At 35.3% G+C, this 20,624-nt stretch overlaps 1 protein-coding gene across 3 annotated transcripts in view; it reads right to left on the reverse strand.

The window, feature by feature from the left end:
- Nucleotides 1-20,624, reverse strand: part of QSER1 (glutamine and serine rich 1) — a 77,020-nt gene that overhangs the window by 14,642 nt on the left and 41,754 nt on the right. For all 3 annotated transcript variants that reach the window (XM_046016104.1, XM_046016103.1, XM_046016105.1), the window contains 4 exons: nucleotides 9,947-10,275; nucleotides 8,866-8,982; nucleotides 8,192-8,325; nucleotides 6,758-6,975 (listed from right to left, as the gene is read on the reverse strand). In XM_046016104.1, the coding sequence (XP_045872060.1) occupies nucleotides 6,758-6,975; nucleotides 8,192-8,325; nucleotides 8,866-8,982; nucleotides 9,947-10,275 (798 nt within the window). The remainder of the gene's footprint in view (nucleotides 1-6,757; nucleotides 6,976-8,191; nucleotides 8,326-8,865; nucleotides 8,983-9,946; nucleotides 10,276-20,624) is intronic.

The following is a 20,624-nucleotide window of genomic DNA, read 5'->3' on the forward strand; positions in this document are numbered from 1 at the left end:
AAATGGTCCATGCAGAGAGAAAATTTCACTGAAATTCAATGGCAAAAACTGCAAGATTAGAAATGTGTCAATTTTTACTTTCATTCAAACACATAACTTAAAAAAAAGAACCACAGGTCCAAAATGGTGTCACTTAATTAAGGCCCTAAGTCAGTAAACCACCAAGACTTAATAACACCTAATCTGACTGTAGTTTTAAGACCCCAAAAATGTAATCTTTAACCAGTCAAGTTGGGAATTTCCTGGTCAGCACTAGGAAATTTACTGATAGATCCCTTTCAATCCAGCTTAGTAGGGTGACCTTGCCTGAAACAATGGATTCTTTGTTAATAATTTTTTTCTACTGCCTACTTTTTTCTTTTTTAAGATTTTATTTACTTATTTGACAGACAGAGATCACAAGTAGTAGGCAGAGAGAGAGGAAGGGAAGCAGGCTCCCTGCTGAGCAGACAGCCTGATGCCGGGCTCAATCCCCGGACCCTGGGATCATGACCCGAGCCAAAGGCAGAGGCTTTAACCCACTGAGCCACCCAGGCGCCCAATTACTCTCTACTCTTAAAAACCCTTCCTTTTCTGTAGCCTTTTTGACCTCCCTCTACTTGCTAGATGGGATGTTGCCTGATCCATGAATTGAAGAATAAAGCCAATTAATCTTTAAAATTTACTCAGTTGCAATTTTTGTTATTAACAAACTATTATCACAGCCTTTAGTAGCAGTTCTTATAGTATGGTCTAAGGACCTTTTGGGTTTTCGGGTTTCCTCCAAGATCCTGTTTCTGATTTCAAAACTGTTTTCATAAAAGTATTAAATGTTATCTTTTTAACTGTTCATATTTTTTTTTAAAGATTTTATTTATTTATTTGACAGAGAGAGATCACAAGTAGGCAGAGAGGCAGGCAGAGAGAGAGAGAGAGAGGAGGAAGCAGAGCAGAGAGCCCGATGCGGGGCTCGATCCCAGGACCCTGGGATCATGACCTGAGCTGAAGGCAGAGGCTTTAACCCACTGAGCCACCCAGGCGCCCCATAACTGTTCATATTCCTAAAAATGATGGGTACAACTGCTGGTGCCTTAGCATGGATCGAGGCAGTGACACCGAACTGTACTAGCAGCCATATACTCTGCCATCTCACTGCCGTGCCTTTAAGGGGAGGGCGGGGAGCCAATTTCACTTAATAGTCCTTGGGGTGCCTGGCTGGCTCATTTGGCGGGGCATGCAACTCTTGAGGTTGAGGTTGTGAGTTTGACCCCGTGTTGGGGAAAGATTACTTATAAAAAAATTTAAAAATTAAAAAAAAAAGGGATAGTTCTTGGTGAAGCAGTAAAAATTTTTATTTGTATTAAATCATTACTATTGAGTAAATGTGTTAATATTCTGTGTGATGAAATCAGAGGTACATAAGCACTTCTGTTATGAACTATGATGGTTATCTCTAGGAAGAACATCTATGTAATTGTTTGAGTTACAAGATGAACTAGTCATTTTCTCCTCATGGGACACCATTTTCATTTGAAAGGACGACTGACACACACACACATTACGCCTATTCAGACTTGGGCATTTGGTAGACATGGTATTCTTTATTTTTCTTTTTAGATTTTATTTAATATTTGACAGAGAGAGGCACATAGTGAGAGAGGGAACACAAGCAGGGGGAGTAGGAGAGGGAGAAGCAGGCTTCCCATGGAGCAGGGAGCCCAATGCAGGGCTTGATCCCTGGATCCTGGGATCATGACGTGAGCCAAAGGCCAACGCTTAACGACTGAGCCACCCAGGCACCCCCAGACATGGTATTCTTAAAAATTAAAGAAGTGGACCTGTCATTCAACAAAAACAACTGACAGCATTTGCTGCCAATGAGAAAATTTGAGGTTTCAAATGAAAATAAGAATTTTGGAAAATGTGTATCTACCACTATGAGGCTGACAACATCCCAATCAATACTTAAGGAGTTTACTGATGAGATCAGTGGTAGTATTAATGAGTGTTATTTTTTTGATGCTGTAAAAATGTATGACCTAAATGTAAGAGTTAAAATCATGAAACTCTTAGAAGAAAATACAGGGGTAGATCTTCATGACCTTACATTTGGCAATGGATTCTAAATATGACACCAAAAGTCTGAGCAACAGAGAAAAAAACCAGATAAATTTGGCTTCATTAGAATTTCAAATTTTTGTACACCAGTGGACATTATAAAAAATGAAATGTCAACCTACAGAACAGGATAAAATATAAAGAACTCCCACAACTCAACAAAAGGAGAAATGTACCAATTAAAAAATGGGCAAAAGATCTCAGATATTTCTCCAAAGAAAATAAGGAAATGGCTAATAAGCACTTGAAAAGATGCTCAACATCATTAGTTGTTAGGGAAATACAAATAAAAATTTCAATGTAACACTTTACACCTACTAGGATAGCTACAATAAACCACAACAACATACTAAAACCAAAATATAACAAGTATTGGTGAAGATGTGAAGAAACTGGAATCTCCTACATTGCTGGTGGGAATGTAAAGCGGTGCAACCGCTTTGGAAAATCATTTGGTGGTTCCTCAAAAAGCTAAACATACAATTATTATATGACTCAGAAATTCTACTCCTAGATGTATTGAAAAAAAGATACAAACAGATATTTGTATGCCAATGTTCACTGCAGCATTATTTACAATAGCCAAAAGGTAGAAACAACCCATGTCCATCAATAGATGAAAAGATAAACAAAGTGAACATACAAGGGCTAAACTTACAATGTATTCAGCCATAAAAAGTAATTAGTAATAAATGTGAAATGTGAAAATGTGCCGTAACATGGATGAACCTTGAAAACATCATGTTAAGTGAAATAAGACAAGCATATTGATATGAGATATTTAGAGTAGGCAAATTCATGGAAACAAAAAACATATTAAAGATCACCAGCAACTGGGGAAAAGGGTATGGGGAGTTATTGCTTAATGGTTACAAAGTTTCCATTTGGTGTGATGAAAATGTCCTGGAAATAGACAGCTGTGATAGTTGCACAACACTACACTTAAAAATGGCTGTAACAGCAAATTTTATGTTATATATATATTTTAGCACAATTTCTTAAAATGTGGGAAAAAGTGAAATAGAATATGTACAATAATGAGCTAACAGATATTTTCACATGACCAATGGATAATGTTATAAAATCATTCATGGATTAAAGATACATTGAGGGGGTAAGACAAACCAATACATTTTAAAGTAACAAGCATGAAAAGCTGAAAAAGCTACTTCTTGTCAAGTTCATAAATTAAAAAACTTCTGAGTATCAAAGAAAAATATCCATAATTGTCTGAAAATTAAAATATTTTAATTAAAATACTCCTCCCTTTCCCAACTACAACTCTACATAAAGCTGGGTTTTCTTCTTTCTTTCCTTTTTTTTTTTTAAGACTTTATATTTATTTGAGATAGAGAATGTGAGAGAACATGAGCAGGGGGAGAGGCAGAGAGAGAGGAAGAAGCAGGCTCTCTGCTGAGCAGGGAGCCCAATGTGGGGCTCCATCCCAGGACGCCAGGATCATGACCCGAGCCAAAGGCAGATGCTTAACTGACTAAGCCACCCAGGTGCTCCAAGGCTGGGTTTTCTTTATATACTTTAGCCGAAATAATATAGATGTAGAAGCAAATATGAAAATGCTACTCTTCTAACTAGTGTTATTTTAGGAAAATACAGTTGTTAAAAAATATTAATATGGAATGGGTTTATTTTATTTTATTTAAAGATTTATTTATTTATTTATTTGACAGAGAGAGAGGAGGAAGCAGGTTCCCTGCTGAGCAGAGAGCCTGATGCGGCGCTCGATCCCAGGACCCTGAGGTCATGACCTGAGCTGAAAGTAGAGGCTCAACCCACTGAGCCACCCAGGCGCCCCTGGAATGGGTTTATTTTAAATAAATATTTTACAAAGTTATTTTAATTAATATTTGGTAAACATCAATAGATAAAGCCTAAAAAAAAACCCACAAGTGTTTTGGAATCGTCAATAAATCTGAAGACTATAAAAGTCTTGAAACAGATAGTTTTGCAAACCACCAGCCTATAAATCTATGTTTATCATCAATATTTGACTTTTTAAACACTAAAAATGCTTACCTATTACTGACACCTAGTGGCACCAACTCGAGTTACCAATAAAGAAAAACTCTTTGAGAGTCATCTGAGGAAGCAGTACAGTGGTGTGCACATTCAGAATTCAAACCACTCCATTCTAAACAGTAGGCAGGAATGCTAACTGCAAAGATTCCGTATATTGCCTTCTACACATACTCAAAGCACTAAATTTCACCTAGCCTACAGAAATGCTCTCGGGGAAAAAAAAAATGCTCTTTGGTATCTTCTTTATAAATTCTGATGTGCATAGTTTCTAAGTAGCTTTTAAAAACAACACATTTCTAGTAGACTGTTGCCCTGAAGAAGACTTTTTGTTACAATTCAATTTCTATTCCAATAAGCTTTGAGATGAGCTCCCAAGCAATGACACTTGTAATGTCAGAGGCCAACCTGGCCATCAACCTCAGTAGCACCCCCAATGCCCAATTCATCATTCACGTTCAGTCTGAAAATTTTTTTTAAAGATTTTATTTATTTATTTGAAAGACAGAGATCACAAGTAGGGAGAGAGGCAGGCAGAGAGAGAGAGGGAAGCAGACTCCCTGCTGAACAGAGAGCCTGACACGGGGCTCAATCCCACGACCCTGAGATCATGACCTGAGCCGAAGGCAGAGGCTTTAACCCACTGAGCCACCCAGGTGCGCCATCAGTCTGAATATCTTATGTGTCCCCCTCTTCCACCCCTCCTGCCACAACTAAGGTTCAGACTTTCAATTATACCTGAACTATGAGGTCTTATAATTCAAATTCCAATTTCACCATGTTTGCTCCTTACTTAAATCCCTCCAACGGTCTCTTCTGAGCTTACAGGATCCCAGGCTTTTCAGCTTTAACTCGGTATATGTGGCCTTCCGTCATCCTTTCATCTTTTTCTGCCTACCTCCAACTTTATGCTCCAGAAGAAAAGTCACCAATTTTTTTTCTGGAAGGGCCAGGAGCAAACATTCTAGGCTTTAATGGTCATATGTTCTCTGCAGCAATGATTCAAAATCTGCCACCTAGTAGAAAGGCAACTATCTGAAAATATGTAAATGAATTCGTGTTTCAGTTAAATCTTTATTTACAAGAATAGACTATTGGTCAGATTTGGCCCACTGGCCATAGTTTGCCAACCTCTGCCCTAGACTGAACTGCTTTATCTTTCTTGTATATATTACACAACAAGTTTGATGGCTAATGGAATGTGTGCTGGTGTACTGTCGTGTTTTAAAACTATCTCAAATTTAGTTTAGTTTTGTTCTTTTTTAAGATTTTATTTATTTATTTGAAAGAGAGCATGAGCAGGGGTAGGGGGAGAAGCAGACTCCCCTGCTAAGCAGGGAGCCTGATGTGGGGCTCAATCCCAGGACCCTGGGATCATGACCTGAGCCGAAGGCAGACCTTTAACTGACTGAGCCACCCAGGCACCCCTCAGGTTCACTTTCTAATAAAGTAAATACAACTATTACCTACATCTATATCTACACCTAGCCTACAAAAATGCTCCTTGGTATCTTCAACAGTTTTAAGAGTAAAAAAAGTGTTCTAAGATCAAAAATTTTGGTAACTGCTAGACTCTTAATCTCGCAAAACAAACTGAGGGGTGCTGGGGGTCGCGGGGTCGGGAGAGGGTGGTGGGGTTATGGACATTGGGGAGGGTATGTGCTATGGTGAGTGCTATGAAGTGTGTAACCCTGGCGATTCACAGACCTGTACCCCTGGGGATAATAATACATTATATGTTAATAAAAATAAAAAACTAAAAAAAAAAAATTAAAAACAAACAAACAAATGAAAAGTTTGGTAACTGCTGATCTATTTCAACCTTTTCATTTTATAAAAGAGAAAACTAAGGCACAGATAGGGTACCTCGCTTAGTCAAGGGCAGCTGGTTGGCTAGGGGCAGATACAGAGCAGTATGCATGATATTATATAATTAATAAACTTATTCCATATACACCTAAGTATATATTATATATATATTTCTATACTGTATTAATTAGTTTCAGAGTAATAATTACATGCCCTATTAATACCTTATTAATTACAGTATCAGAGTAATAGTTTCTTCTAGCATAAACATAGACTCAGAAGTTTAGAATGACAGGGGCACCTGGGTGGCTCAGTGGGTTGAAGATCTGCCTTCGGCTTGGGTCATGATCCCAGAGTCCTGGGATCGAGCCCCGCGTTGGGCTCTCTGCCTATTTGTGATTTCTGTCTGTCAAATAAGTAAATAAAATAAGAAGTTTAGAACGACAGGACTTAGTATAAACTGTGTGATCTAATAATCCCCATCCCACCCAGAGAGGTGAGATAACCAGCATTACTGTGGTCAGAACTCACAACAGTCTTTCAGTTCACTGCTTCTTCTACTTTACAAGGTTGCATGCGTGGGCAAGCCGTGCTTTCAATTAGTGCTCAGGCAATGTGCATTTGGTTTGTATGCAGGTATACAGGTATGGATGTATTTATTTTTTGAATTTATTTTTATAAAAGCCTAACCCGAACTTAATTAGGTAGGTAAATCCCCCAAAAAACAAAACAATTTTGAGTTGTGAGCATCACTGCTTCTCTCTGTTCATGCTGACAGTCTCAAGTTATCGAGGTATTCATTTCATGGAGAACTTACCCTCCTCATCACTACTACTAGAATGGATCTCAGGAGAGGAGTCAGACTGGGATGACGAAAACTCTTCTTTCCATTTCTTCCGTTTCTTTGGCGGTGGCTCAGCCTTTACTTTCAGCTGTTTAACTTTGGGTTTCACGGAAGGGGCTTTTGTAGTTGTAGTTTTTGGTGTTGGAGGATCGGAAGATTTGTTGCTACTACTTGGCTTAGCCTGAACAGTTCTGCAATGTTACAGACATACTTCATCAACACACTGAAATCTTGTCAGATTAAAATAAATGAGACCAAAAATGAGTAACACTGTTTAGAAAAGTATATTTAATTACTAACAGCTCCAAAGTGAAGTCCAAGTCCTATATATCGCCAATGATGACCGCCCTCCCACCGCCAAATCCTCTTGAAATACATTCTAACCACTGACATTCAATATTCAGTCACTAAGGAACTATTAATTCAACTTTGATTTCTCTCTTTTCACTCCTTTCCCTGTGGATGAGGCCGTATAAAGTGATCAAAGGCTTTGGGAAGTAACGCAGGATACACCCTGGATAGCCATAGCCAGCCCTGACCATCTGAAACCCTTAGGTGGAACCAGGATGTTTGGATGTGGAGACCCAACTATACTTGTCCTAGAGCCCCTCAAGATTTGCTGTATTAGCTTTGGAGAGTTGAATGGATAAAATCTCATCATAAAAATAAGGTACGCTGCTTCCAGTAAGTTGGAATCTTAACAAGCTAGACCTTCCTAGCGCTAGATTGAGACTGTCTAGGGTCATGGCCCTCTTTCCTTGCAGATCACAGGAATGTGGCTAGGTTATCTGTCTTCCAGATTCATGTTCCAGATAACCCAGAATCACAATAATTAATATATGATGATAATTCTAATTCTATTGTATACTTGCTTAGGAGTGTGGAAGTCTTAAAATTTTTTCTCAAAATTTTTTTTTCATTTAAAACTGGACACTTCATCATTTTATGGATAAAAAGGGGGGCTTCAAAAAAGGTTGTGCTACTCTAGATCACAAAGAGCTGGACTAAAATCTTTTGACTCATCCATTTTTTCCCCCACTATATTAGGGTGACACCAAGAAGACTCTGAGAAAGAAAAGAGTGCCCATCCCACCAAAGACAGTCATGAGATTTATAGCCCCTCTTTCATTACACCAAAAGGAATCACTTATTACAGCAGACACTGAATTTTCAGACTTGTATATGATTAAAAATAATTCAGACTCTTTAATTGATGTAATTCTCTATATAAAACATTGCCAGGGTGCCTGGCTGGCTTGGTTAGAGGAGTGTGGGACTCTTGATCTCCAGGTCATGGGTTCAAGTTCCATATTAGGTATAGAGATTACTAAAAAGAAGATAAACTTAACAAAATTACATTGCCAAAAATAATTGCTACATAAATATATTACATACAAAAATAAATACCTGATAGTTTGTGAAGGTTTACTTCGTGGCTTTTTGGAACACACTCTGACATATTCCTTTTTGTTTGTGTTTTCAATGAACTTCACATATATCTTTTTGTATTTGCTCTTTGCCTCTCCAAAATACCCAAGGTACTAAGGAAAGAAACACTCTGAATTACATACTTAAACATTCTGTACATAATTATTTGTTGGCTTCACTATTACATTGCTATCCTCTAAGTTTTTCAAATGCAGCTCTGGCCAGGCTACTTTTCACCCTCAATAAAAATGACTTCAGGCTTATTCTTAGCTGTAAACCCATACACAGAAGCAATCTCATTTGGCTAATTACCAGATGCTTACTTACTCGATGCTATTAAGTAACTACATTAAGTACAAAAGAATCATTTCTGGAAGTCTTCTGGTAAAATCAGGATGTTTGACTGGCAGAAAAATCAATATAATAGCCTCTGAGTCCATATGAACTCTTCATAGACTAATAATAATAATTTAAAAAGCCAGGATTTACATACTCACATCAGGCTATCAGAGTATCATATACCAAATTTTATGCTATTATCAGAAATGTTCAATATAAATTACATTTAAATTTAAATCATTCTGTATTTTCCCTAGGATCACGATGCTGTCAAAAAACCCAGGAAGACGAATATAAAGAAGCACTCCACTTACACTATTGGTAGCAGCAAATTCTCTTTGTCCATCTCGAATTTCAGGAACAAATTTCTGTAATAAAGCTTTTTGTACTTTCCAAATAGCTGGGGGTTCTTTTCCTGTTTTTAAAGCCTCCTGTAATATGCAGAATTCATCATATTTATATAAACTGACAACAAATTCTAGATTTATAGAATCTTAGAGCTGAAAGGAAAATTAAAGACCTATCTAGCTAAACTTTTGTTTTTTACCTACCTGAACTTTTGTAACAATTCTTATAAGCTTGCTATTCAGTCTCTGCTAAAATTCTTCCAAAAATAGGGAGGACACCAACAGCACAGTAGCCAATTACTCTTTTGTGTAACTGTTGGAAAGTTTTCTAATGATAGTCATACATAAATTGACACAATTTTTAGAGTATGTATGTATTCAAAAAGACCAGAAACAAATATGCTAAAATATTAACAGTAGTTAATTGTGAATGGAAGGCATATAGATAATTTGAAGGTTATGTTCCTCATTTATACTTTTTAATGCCATTCCTCTCTGCCCCAATTAAAAAAATCAAAAAGCAAACAAAACCCCAATCCCCCCCAAATAGGTTTCTGAAACCTATTTTTTTTTTAAATGGCTAAAGTTTTCCAGTATGAAATTTGACATTCTACCTATGATTCTATAATTTGCAATTATGAAAATATGTCAATTCTATGTTTACATCATATTTCTCTTATTTTCTTTAAACTGTTAAATGAAAAATTCATTTTCTCCAAACTCCTAACAATACAATGAGTTGGGAGCCTTGAACAAAATTAACATTTCAAAACAGCCCTAATTACTAGTACTTAAATGCAGTATAGTGACTAGTCAGAAATACCTAACACTCAGATAGAAGTCAAAATTATTTTAAATGGCTTTCTTTTTCAAAATATCTGCTAGTTTGATTTTATTATTTAACAATTATAACTTAGAATAACCATCAAAATATAACTTTTTGCAATTCAAGCTAGATCTTACTACTAAAGTCATTATGAGGGGTTATTACATAAGGACATACCCACTAAACTATGACCTTGAATATACCTGTGAACATTCAAATCACCTTAAAAGTCTCTATGTCTTCTATCTTCACCACAAATTCATCACGCTCTCTGTACTGGCCTTCCCCTCCACTTTCTGTGTTTTCCTCATCTGTAAAACCTTCTATGGCAACAGTGTCCTGTCCTTTTGCAAACTGGTCTGAAGGAAGACAATCAGGTTCGCAGGGCTTTGGGGGTTCTGTAGAGTTTACATTTTCCAGGGTATTTGCTGCGGATGAAGTAGAGCAGGGAGGTTCTTGCTTAACTGCACCCACAGTGGTGGAGGAAGTAGTTGAAGTACCAGTAGTATTGGCAGTTGGGCTAGTAGATGCCACCCGCAGGGCTTCTGAAACTAGACCAAGCAAATGCATATCAGTAATACAAATAAACATTCATTTGTTCTGAGTAAAATCTGAACAGTTTAAAAAGAAAGACTTGATTGCTTTTACCATCAAATTGAAACAATGAATACTACAGTAAGAAATTAAAGAATGGCTGTTAATTTCCAAGAATCAAAGTGACGGAATTACATCTGGATGACAATCAGACTGAGCCTCCATCAAGCTACACTTTCCCCTAAGTCCATTAAGTACCACAAAGTTATTTTAAGTAGAAACACAAAAGTGATGCAAGATAATTAAGGGTCAGCTGACCAAAGCTGCGAAGAATTCATAGAAGAAAAGCCAATCTGATGCAGGAAGGGAAAACAACACCCCAACATACTTTGAAAAAGCCTTAAGAGCTATGGAAATAAAAAGGATTAGAAAATAATATGAAAAACTGTATGCTAACAAACAACTTAGATGACATGGACAAATTCCTAGAAAGATGAAAACCACTGAAAAAATCTCCAGAAGAAATAGAACATCTGAATAGACCAATAAGTACAGAGAATAAAAGGAATTAAAAAGTATCCCACAAAGATAAGCACAGGCCCACATGAGTTCATCAGTAGATTCTACCAAGAGTTAAGAATGAATACCAATCCGTCATAAGCTTAAAAAAAATAAGAGTAAACACTCATTTTATAGGACAAAATATTATTCCAATAGATAAACCAGACAAAAACACCATGAAAAACCGTAGGACCATTATCCCTCATGAATACAAACACAAAAATCTTCAAAAATATAAGCAAATCAAACAACATATAAAAAGAACTACACATCATGACCAAGTGGGTTTTATCCTAGAAATGCGTACTTAAACAGCAATCAATCACCATGTTATGAACAAAAGACAAAAACCACAGGATCATCTTACTAGATGAAAAGAAAAAGCATTTGGCAAAATTCAACATCATGAATTTAAACACTTGTGATAAAAACACTCAACAAGCTAAAAACAGAACGGAACTTCTTCAACCTGATAAAGGGCATCTACAAAAAAAAAAACCTGACATCATACTTAAAGGTTAAAAAACTAATTTTTCCCTCAGAAAGGCGTCTGAAGAAATAAAACAATATTTGCAGATGACATGATCTTGTATACAGAAAAGCCTAAGGAATCCCTAAAAAAACCTACTAGAATTACTAAGTAAATTCAACAAGTTTTCAGGATACAAGATGAATATATAAAAATCAATTGTATTTTTTTTTTTAAGCAAGCTGTACATACAACCTGGCTTGAACTTACAACGCCAGGATGAAGAGTCGCATGTTCTACGTACTGAGTCAGCCAGATGCCCCCAATTGCATTTCTATATACTTACAATGAACCATCCAGAAATTAATTTAGGAACACAATTCCATTAATAACAGCATCAAAAAGAAGAAAATATTTTAGAAAAGAAGTACAAAACTTATATTCTGAAAACTACATTTTTGAAAAAGTTCTAGTGTTCAAAAGTCTTAATATCCAGGAGGAGAGTTAAGATTATTAACAGATTTGGGAAGCAGAAAACACTGCAATTCCTATTATAACCAGGAAAAGAAAATAAATATTTTATCAAAATAATCAGGGGTTGGGAGAATAGATAAAGACAGGAATGAAACAAAACTGACCAGGTATCAATGATTATTAAAACTGAGTGATACATAAATCGGTTTAATTATAAGAATCTTTTTGTTCATATTTGAAAATGCTCATAATAAAAAGCTAACCAAATATATTTTTAAAAAGAAAGTATAACTTCCAAATTAGTAGAGGAAAAATGTATCAATATTGTGCAATGCCCTTTTTATGAAGCTTTAAAACAAGCCAAACAAAAGTACAGTGTTCTGGTATAGTATAGCACAGTATAGTATAATATAGCATAGAATAGGGGTTATTAAGAGGTATAAATTTCAGTTATAAGTAACAGAGACAAAAAGTACTGCAGAGGGAATACAGTCAATATTTTAACAAAGTCATACAGTGAAAGATCAAGAAGTGTATGTTGTTGAATCAGTAAGTTGCACCCTGGAAACTAACATAACCTTGAATGTCAACTATACTTCAAAAAAAAAGTATAGCTAGTGCTTAGGGATGTATATATGGGTGGTACAATTATAAAAGAAAAGCAACTCATATGGTTAGTTCTAAAGGTTTTAAGTTGGGTTAATTTAATATTCAATTTATTTTTGTACTTTCTTGTTCTCTAAGGAGTAGCATTTAACACTATAAATTCTCTTCTTTGTTCTACACTTTTGGAGCATCCCATTGGTTTTGAAATGTAAATTTTCCACTGTCCTTTCCAAGTGGCTTATCATTTCAGTTTTGGTTTTCTTTTAAATCCTTGAGTTATTTAGAAGTTTTAAAAATAAAAACTTATTTTTATTTCTTTGTCCCTTTTTTTTCTTTCAACTATTATCTTATAAAATTGCTCTATTTTGGTGGTCAAGGTATACGGCTTAAGTAATGTCTGCATTTTCACATTTTACGGGAATTTTATGTGTTTTTCTTACATGTTCTATATTTCTATATAGGAGTGATAATTCACAAGAAAAAAATATTCTGAAAGAAAGCAAGCAGAGATATGGAAAAATATACCAAAACAGTTAACAATAAAATTAGTATGGTAATATTAAAAAACAGAAGTGGGAAATTAAATTAGTAAGAAGAGATTTTACAGAAAGGCAATTGAACTTAGTAAAATTTTATGTACTTAGTAAAATTTTATGTACCTAATCATGTGGGTTCATAACATATCAAGTAAACAGTATTAGAAAAACAATCAAACATATTTCAAAACTTTAACACACCTTTTTCAGGAATCAACAGATCAAGCAATCTAAAAACAAATAAGGATAGGGAGGATTTTAAAAACTGTTTATTATTAATAATTTCAAATATACATAAAAGTAGAGAATACAAACCCTCAAATACCATAACCCAGCTATAACAACTACAAACATTTGGTATACTTTTAGCTGTCCATCAACCCCTTTTATATTTGCTGGGATAGTTTAAGGCAAATTCTAGACCTGTCATTTACTTCCAACATACACATATACATTTTCTTATATAACCTAATGTCATTTATTACATTAAAGAAAAACCAAAGAGATACAAAGGATTTGAACAGCATTACCAAATAAAATCTGCTAGCACTTGGTATTCATGGACTATTTATACAAATTGACCATTTACCAAGGCACTAAAAATTTTTCATAGATTTCCAAAAGCAGGCATTATTTAAGCATTCCCTTGACCAAAATACAGTAGGGTCATAAATTAGTAATAAAAGAATACCACTACCACCACCATCAAAACCAGAAACCTACCAGGAAACAGGCAAAACCCTACTTTTTCTTAATAACTCTTGGGTTAAAAAGGAAATCAAAACTGAAATGACAAACCATTTAGAAAGGACAGTTAAGAGCATTACAAATTAAAACTAGAGGCATAGATAAAGCCCAGGTACAATGAAGAAAACTTATACTTTAATGCCATTCATTAAAAAGCAAGGATATATAAAAATAAACTTAAGTATTAAACTCAAGAAACCAGAGAGAAAACATTAAATTGAACCTAGGAAGATAGGGAAAAAGAACTGATTAGAGAAATCAAGAAAAATTGAGTAAAAAAATGAAAATAGGAGTTAAAAAGGAAAAGTACACTGGTTCTTTGAAAAGAACCATTAAATAGGCAAACTTTTCACAGAATGGTAAGGAAAAAGATTCAAACACATTTGGAGCAAGAAAGAGAACATAACTACAGAAAAAGGGGAGACTAAAAACTTAGAATGCTATGTACAACTTTATAACAACAGATTAAAAAATTTAAGTGAAAGGGATGATTTTACTAGAAAATATACCTTTTAAAAAATTGATTCAGATAGATTAAACTACCTCAGGAAAAAACTGGAAAGTCCCAGATATATTCTTAGAAAGTTCTACTAAATCCTTATTTTATGTGGTCAACTTTTTCATAGCTTAGACAAATATAGAAATTTTCCCAATTCAGTGTATAAAACCAGCATATTCCTGAATATAAAAGTAAACAAGATTAAGACAAAACCAAAACCAAAAAAAACAACAACAAAGGATCAAGACAAAAATCGTTATAAGCAATAATCTCATTTATGAATCTAGGTGTAAAAATCCCAAATAAAACAGTAGCAATTTAAATCTTGCAATGGATTAAAATAATTAATCATGACCAAGGAGAGTTCATGGTAGACTTTTCTTAGAAAGGTTCAACATTAAGAAGTCAAATAAAAGATTGGGGTGCCTGGGTAGTTCAATAGCTTAAGAAAGACTCTTGGTTTTGGCTCAGGTCCTTATCTCAAGGTTATGAGATCGCGCCCCTCCACGGGCTCTGCACTCCATGTGGAGTCAGCTTGAGAGTCTCTCTCTCCCTCTGCCCCTCCCCAGCTTGCATGCAGGCTCTCTTTCTCTAAAATAAATACGTAAATTAAAAAAAAATCAAATAATAGATTAATGTGGAAAAGGAGATTTATCAGAAGCTCAAAAAAGCATCTGAGAAAATTCAGTATCCACTTTTAATTAAAAAAAGTAAGAACCTCAAAACAGAAGGAACTTTTCTTAAAGAGTATATGGTACTAGAAACTGACAACAAATATAATTCATAGTCAAACACTGCATATTCTGTTTCATACCAAGGAGGACATCAGGACGCTTGCTCTCACTGCTACTATTACGCAGAGGCTGAGGCACCTGGGTGGCTCAGTGGGTTAAAGCAGAGGCTGAGCCCAAGTAAAATAATTAAAAAAAAAAAAAAAAGAAAAGAAAAAAGAGAGAGAGAAAAAGAGAAAGATAAAACTCACGTTATTTTTTTTTTTTTAAAGATTTTTATTGATTTGACAGAGATCACCAATAGGCAGAGGCAGGTGGGGTGGGGGGAAGCAGGCTCCCTGCTAAGCAGAGATGTGGGGCTCGATCCCAGGACCCTGAGATTATGACCTGAGCTGAAGGCAGAGGCTTAACCCACTGAGCCACCCAGGGCCCCCAAAACTCACATTATTTTTACAAGCCATAAATGTCTACCTAAAAATGCAAGAAATGCAGGTGGAAACCCTGTTAAAATAAAAACCCCCCAAAAAATGCCACAACCAAAATGGAGATATAAAAATCAGTAATTGCCATACACCATCATCAGTAATTGCTAAGAAGGCAATGTGGGGAAAACTGTAGTTAAAAAACTGCAGAAACTGTAACATCTATGTAGAGAAAAATGATATAATATGAGAATACATAGTATAAGATCTGAATAAGTAAAAAAACAATATATTCTGTAAGTGGATGAGAAGACAATACTGTAAAGATAGATTTTCTCTTAAAATTAATGAATTCAATGTATCACAATAAAAATACCAAAACATTGAAGAGACTCCTACTTGCCCATTACAGGACAATTTCAGCATCAGAAATCAAGACAGTAAATTGATAAAACAATGAATTTTTAAAAATTCATGGCTTCTGTGCCAAGCAAGATGAAGTCAGCCCTCTAGAGCCCATTATCACCCATGTACTACAAATAAACACTCTGAACAAAATAAAAAATGTGACTACCTGAAGAGTCTGGAAAGTTAATAAAGCAGATAGATTGGAGAGGTAAGCACAAATTTAAATAGCAACCTTTATATGGAGATGTTTCTTACTTCTTTCCTCTCTTATCACCTAGCATTGACCAGAGGGTGACCCCTGATTTAGAACTACACAGGGCACAAACAACAAAAACTCTAAGAAAATCTGTTTTTCTAGACAGAAGACTACAGAGAAGAGCCCCATTCAAGGTGAAGAATGTGGGGGGCAAATGCCATTTCTTTCTTCTCTTTTCTCTCTCCCAGACCTACCCCACCAGCAACCCAAGTCACAAAGCTGCACTGCCATGGCGGTGCACCAGACATCATAAACCCTGACAGAATGCCTGTCTTTTTGGCATTCCAGAGGAACCTGGAAACGAGGCCACTATGGCATGAAGAGTTTATAAATATATAGTCAATTATATCTCAATAAAGCTGGGGGAGGATCTAGGGGGACTCCCTATTTTTTGTCTTCTACGGCTGTCTCGCCTTAAGCCCCACTTGCAAAAACTGTGTCAAAGCACCAGAAGCTAAAACTCCAAGAAAAATGCCAGCTTTCTAGCCAAATGCCTAAGGAAAGGGAACCCAGGGAGCTGGATAGTGTGGAAAATTCCCAGGGAGGAAAGAGCTGGAGAGCAGTATCTGCTAATTCTGTATATGAACACCTACAAATCTCAGTTTCATGCTTAAACTGCACTTATGTAGAGTAGATCCAAACTAGCGTAACGAAGGGTTTGCGATCTAAACTGTAACAAAGTCTACCCATCACCCAGGTTCCAGACTAACTGCTGAGATAGATCCAAAGCAGCAGAGCAAAGGCTTTGAAAACTGAACCAACAATGGAATGACCACTCAAAAATGAGACAGAATTTGTAGTCTGACTGCCTGCTAAAACAACACAAATCAACATTCTCCAGAGGATTTTAACAGAACCCAGAGTCTCACAATATAGTACTCAAAATGTCCAGGATACAATTCAAAATTGCTCAATATACAAAGAACCAGAAAAAATGCAACCAATTCTTAAAGGGAAACCAGAGCCACTCTTAACATGACTCTGATGTTGGAATTATCAAGGTCTTGAAAGCAGCTGTTATAAATATGTTCCATGAAGTTGGGTCGACACTTTTAAAATGAGTGGAAGTATGTAAGTTCTCTGTAGAGAAAGAGAAACTAGAAAAAAGAACCACAGACAAATTCTATAATTGAAAAAATACCTGAAATAAAAAATTCACTGGACAGGACCAATAACAGATCTGAGAAGGTTGAAAAACCAATGAACTTTAAGGTAAGCCAATAAAAGTTATACAATCTGAAGAACAGAGGGGTAAAGAAGATTGAAAAAAATGAACAGAACCTGAGGAACACTATCAAAAAGTTTTACATTTATGTCACTGGAGTCCCATAAGGAGAGAAAGGGTGGTACAGAAAAAATAATGTCCCTGGAACTTCAAACCTGGTAAAAGACATGCATTTTATAGATCCAAGAAGCTCAGTGAACTCCAGACAGGAGAAACCCTAGAGACAAACAATTACATTACTGAAAACCAAAGAAAAAGAAAAGCCTTGGAAAAGGAAAAGTTTTTCGGGCTGATGGGAAATGATACCAGAGGGAAACCTGGAACATCAGGAATAAAGGAACTACAACAGAAATTATAGAAACCCACCTAAATATAATAGGCTGTTTTCCTCCTAAGTTATTTAAAGTATATTTGACTATTGAAAGCAAAATCATTCCTTCTTTAGGGTTTTCAGTATATGTAGATGTAATATACGGACAAATATGTGTAACATAAGGGCCAGGGTAAATGGACGTGTATGGTTGTTAGGTTTTGGCATTTTACTTGAAATCATAAAAATACTGATTTTAAGTGGATGGTAATCATTAGGTCAATTGCTAGAAGAATAATACAAAAAGATACAGTCAGAAAAGATAGAGATAAATTTAAAAATGAAATAACCTGAAGTTTAAATAATGTGTTTTAGAAAAATAGGAAAGAGGAAACAAAGAAAAGGGGGAAACCAGAAAACAATAAAATGGAAGATCTAGCTATATCAATAATTACACATTAAATGTAATTAAAACCAGCAGAATATATGTTCTTTTAAAGTACACATGGAACATTAATCAAGATCAAGCATTTTCTGGGTCATAAAGCTAACCCTAACAAATGTAAGAGAACTGAAATTACACAAAGAAGAAATCAATTAAGGAAAGATATCTGGAAAATACCCAAATATTCGAAAATATAATAACTCATGGACCAAAGAGAGTACCGAAAGAAAATAAAAATAATAAATAATAAAAATAAAATTTGTGGGACACAGCTGAGGAAGGGTTTAGAGAAAGCTTTTTAACATTAAATGCTTATAGCAGAAAAGAGGGTTTCAAATTAACAAGTTAGGCTTCTACCACAAGAAACTAGAAAAATAGAGCATAACAAACCTAAATCAAACAGGAAAAAAAGAAATAATGAGAACAGCAAAAATCAATGAAATTGTCAACAAAGGAGAAAAAGAATCAATAAAATCAATTAATGTCTATCCAGGCTGACCACAACAGAGAAGACACAAATTACCAACATGAGGAAATGCTACCAACTCTATACCCATAAATTAAACAACTCTGATAAAATAGACCAATTTCTTCAAAGATACAAACTACCAAAATACAGTCAAGAAGAAACAGACAAGGTGAATAGTTCCATTATCAAAGAAACTGAATCCATAACAAAAAACTTTCTGACAAAGAAAACTCCAGGTCCAGATGGTTTCACCAACAAATTCAATCAAAGATCTGTGGGAAGGGGCGCCTGGGTGGCTCAGTGGATTAGGCCGCTGCCTTCGGCTCAGGTCATGATCTCAGGGTCCTGGGATCGAGCCCTGCATCGGGCTCTCTGCTCCGCAGGGAGCCTGCTTCCCTTTCTCTCTGCCTGCCTCTCTGCCTACTTGTGATCTCTCTCTCTGTCAAATAAATAAATAAAATCTTTAAAAAAAAAAAAAAAGATCTGTGGGAAGAAATCGTACTACCTAATCTCTTGCAGAAAAGAGAAAAGAAGGGGACAGTCCCCAATTTATTTATGAGGTCAACAATAACCATACACCAAAATCTGACAAAGGCATTACAAAAGGAAAGCTACAGACCAATATCCACTGCAAAGATGGATGCAAAAATTAGAAAACTGAATTCATCAATGTATTAAAAAAAAAGGACAATATATCACAGCTGTTGGGGTTGATCCTGGGAATACAAGGCCATGAATATATTTGAAAATCAGTCAATGTAATTCACCAAATTATAAGACTAAATAAGAAAACTACACAATCATTTCAACAGATGAAGAAAAAGCATTTGGCAAAATTCAACCTCTGTTCATTATAAAAACTGTAAGCAAACGAGGAAATGTAAAGAATTTCTTTAATGTGATAAGAAATCTACAAAACACCTACAGTTAAGATCATACTCAATGGCAAAAGGGTGATTTCTTTCCTCCAAAGATCAAGAACATGTTCAGGAAGTCAGCACTCAACACTTTCATAAACAACTGTATAGGAGTGTTAATTTCTGTGTTTCAAGATAGGAATGAAAAAGATGTAAGACTGGAAAAGAATAAAACTGTCCTTATTTGCAGATGATATAATTTCCTACATTAAAAAATTCTTAGGAATCTAAAAAAAGCCCCCTAGAATAAATGAATTGTACAGATTTGCAAGGTCAACATATCAAAAAAAAAAAAAAATCAACTGTATTTTTATAAACTACCAATAAGTAACTGGAATTTGACAACTTTTAAAAGTATAATTCACAATAAATAACACCAAAAATATTTAGGATCTATTTCCCTAACTACAGACCACATGTAGGATCTGTTTGTCCCAAACTATAAAAGACTAATGAAAGAAATCAAATATGTTCATGAATTATTAAAACGCAGTACATTGTAAACAGTTCAGTTTTCCTCAAATTGCTACAGATTCAAGGAAATCAAAGTAATAATTCCAGCAGGATTTTTTTTTTTTCCTTTTTGGTAAATACTGATAGCTGATTTGAAAACTTATATGGAAAAGGAAAGGAATTAGAATAGGCAAAACAATTCTGAAAAAGAACAGACTTGGAGGACTCACAACTACCCTGTCGCAAGACATAGTGTAAAGCTACAGCAATTAAAACAGTGTGGTATTTCTGAAAGCATAAACACAAAGTCCAATGTAACAGAACTGAGAATCCAGAAACCAATTCATACAAATATGGCCAACTGATTTTTGACAAAGATGCAAAGACAATAAAAGGAGAAAGGACTCTTTTCAACAAATGGTGCTGGAAAAGCTAGACTTCTACATGCCAAAAAATTAACTTCAACCCATACCTCACCTTACACAAAAATAAAATCAAAAGGGATCAAGAGCATGGGACTCTTGATCTCGGGGTTGTGCGTTTGAGCCCCATGTTTGGTGCAGAGCTTACTTTAAAAAAGTAAAAGTGGTGGAGATCATAGACCTAAATGTAAAATGCAAAAGTTAAAATCCTCTAGAAAACGGAACATTTTTGTAACCATGTAACGGTTAGGCAAAGATTTCTCAGGACACAAGCACAAATCAAAAAAGGAAAAATGGGTAAATTAGACCTTGTGGCAATTAAAATTTAAATTTGCCTTTCAGAGATATTTGAGGGCTGTGTTTAGGGGATATGAGCACTAATTCTGCCTGGGGTAACTTCCACAAAGTGACTTTGA

The sequence above is a fragment of the Meles meles genome, chromosome 8 (genome assembly GCF_922984935.1).
Source record: "Meles meles chromosome 8, mMelMel3.1 paternal haplotype, whole genome shotgun sequence".
NCBI lineage: Eukaryota > Metazoa > Chordata > Mammalia > Carnivora > Mustelidae > Meles > Meles meles.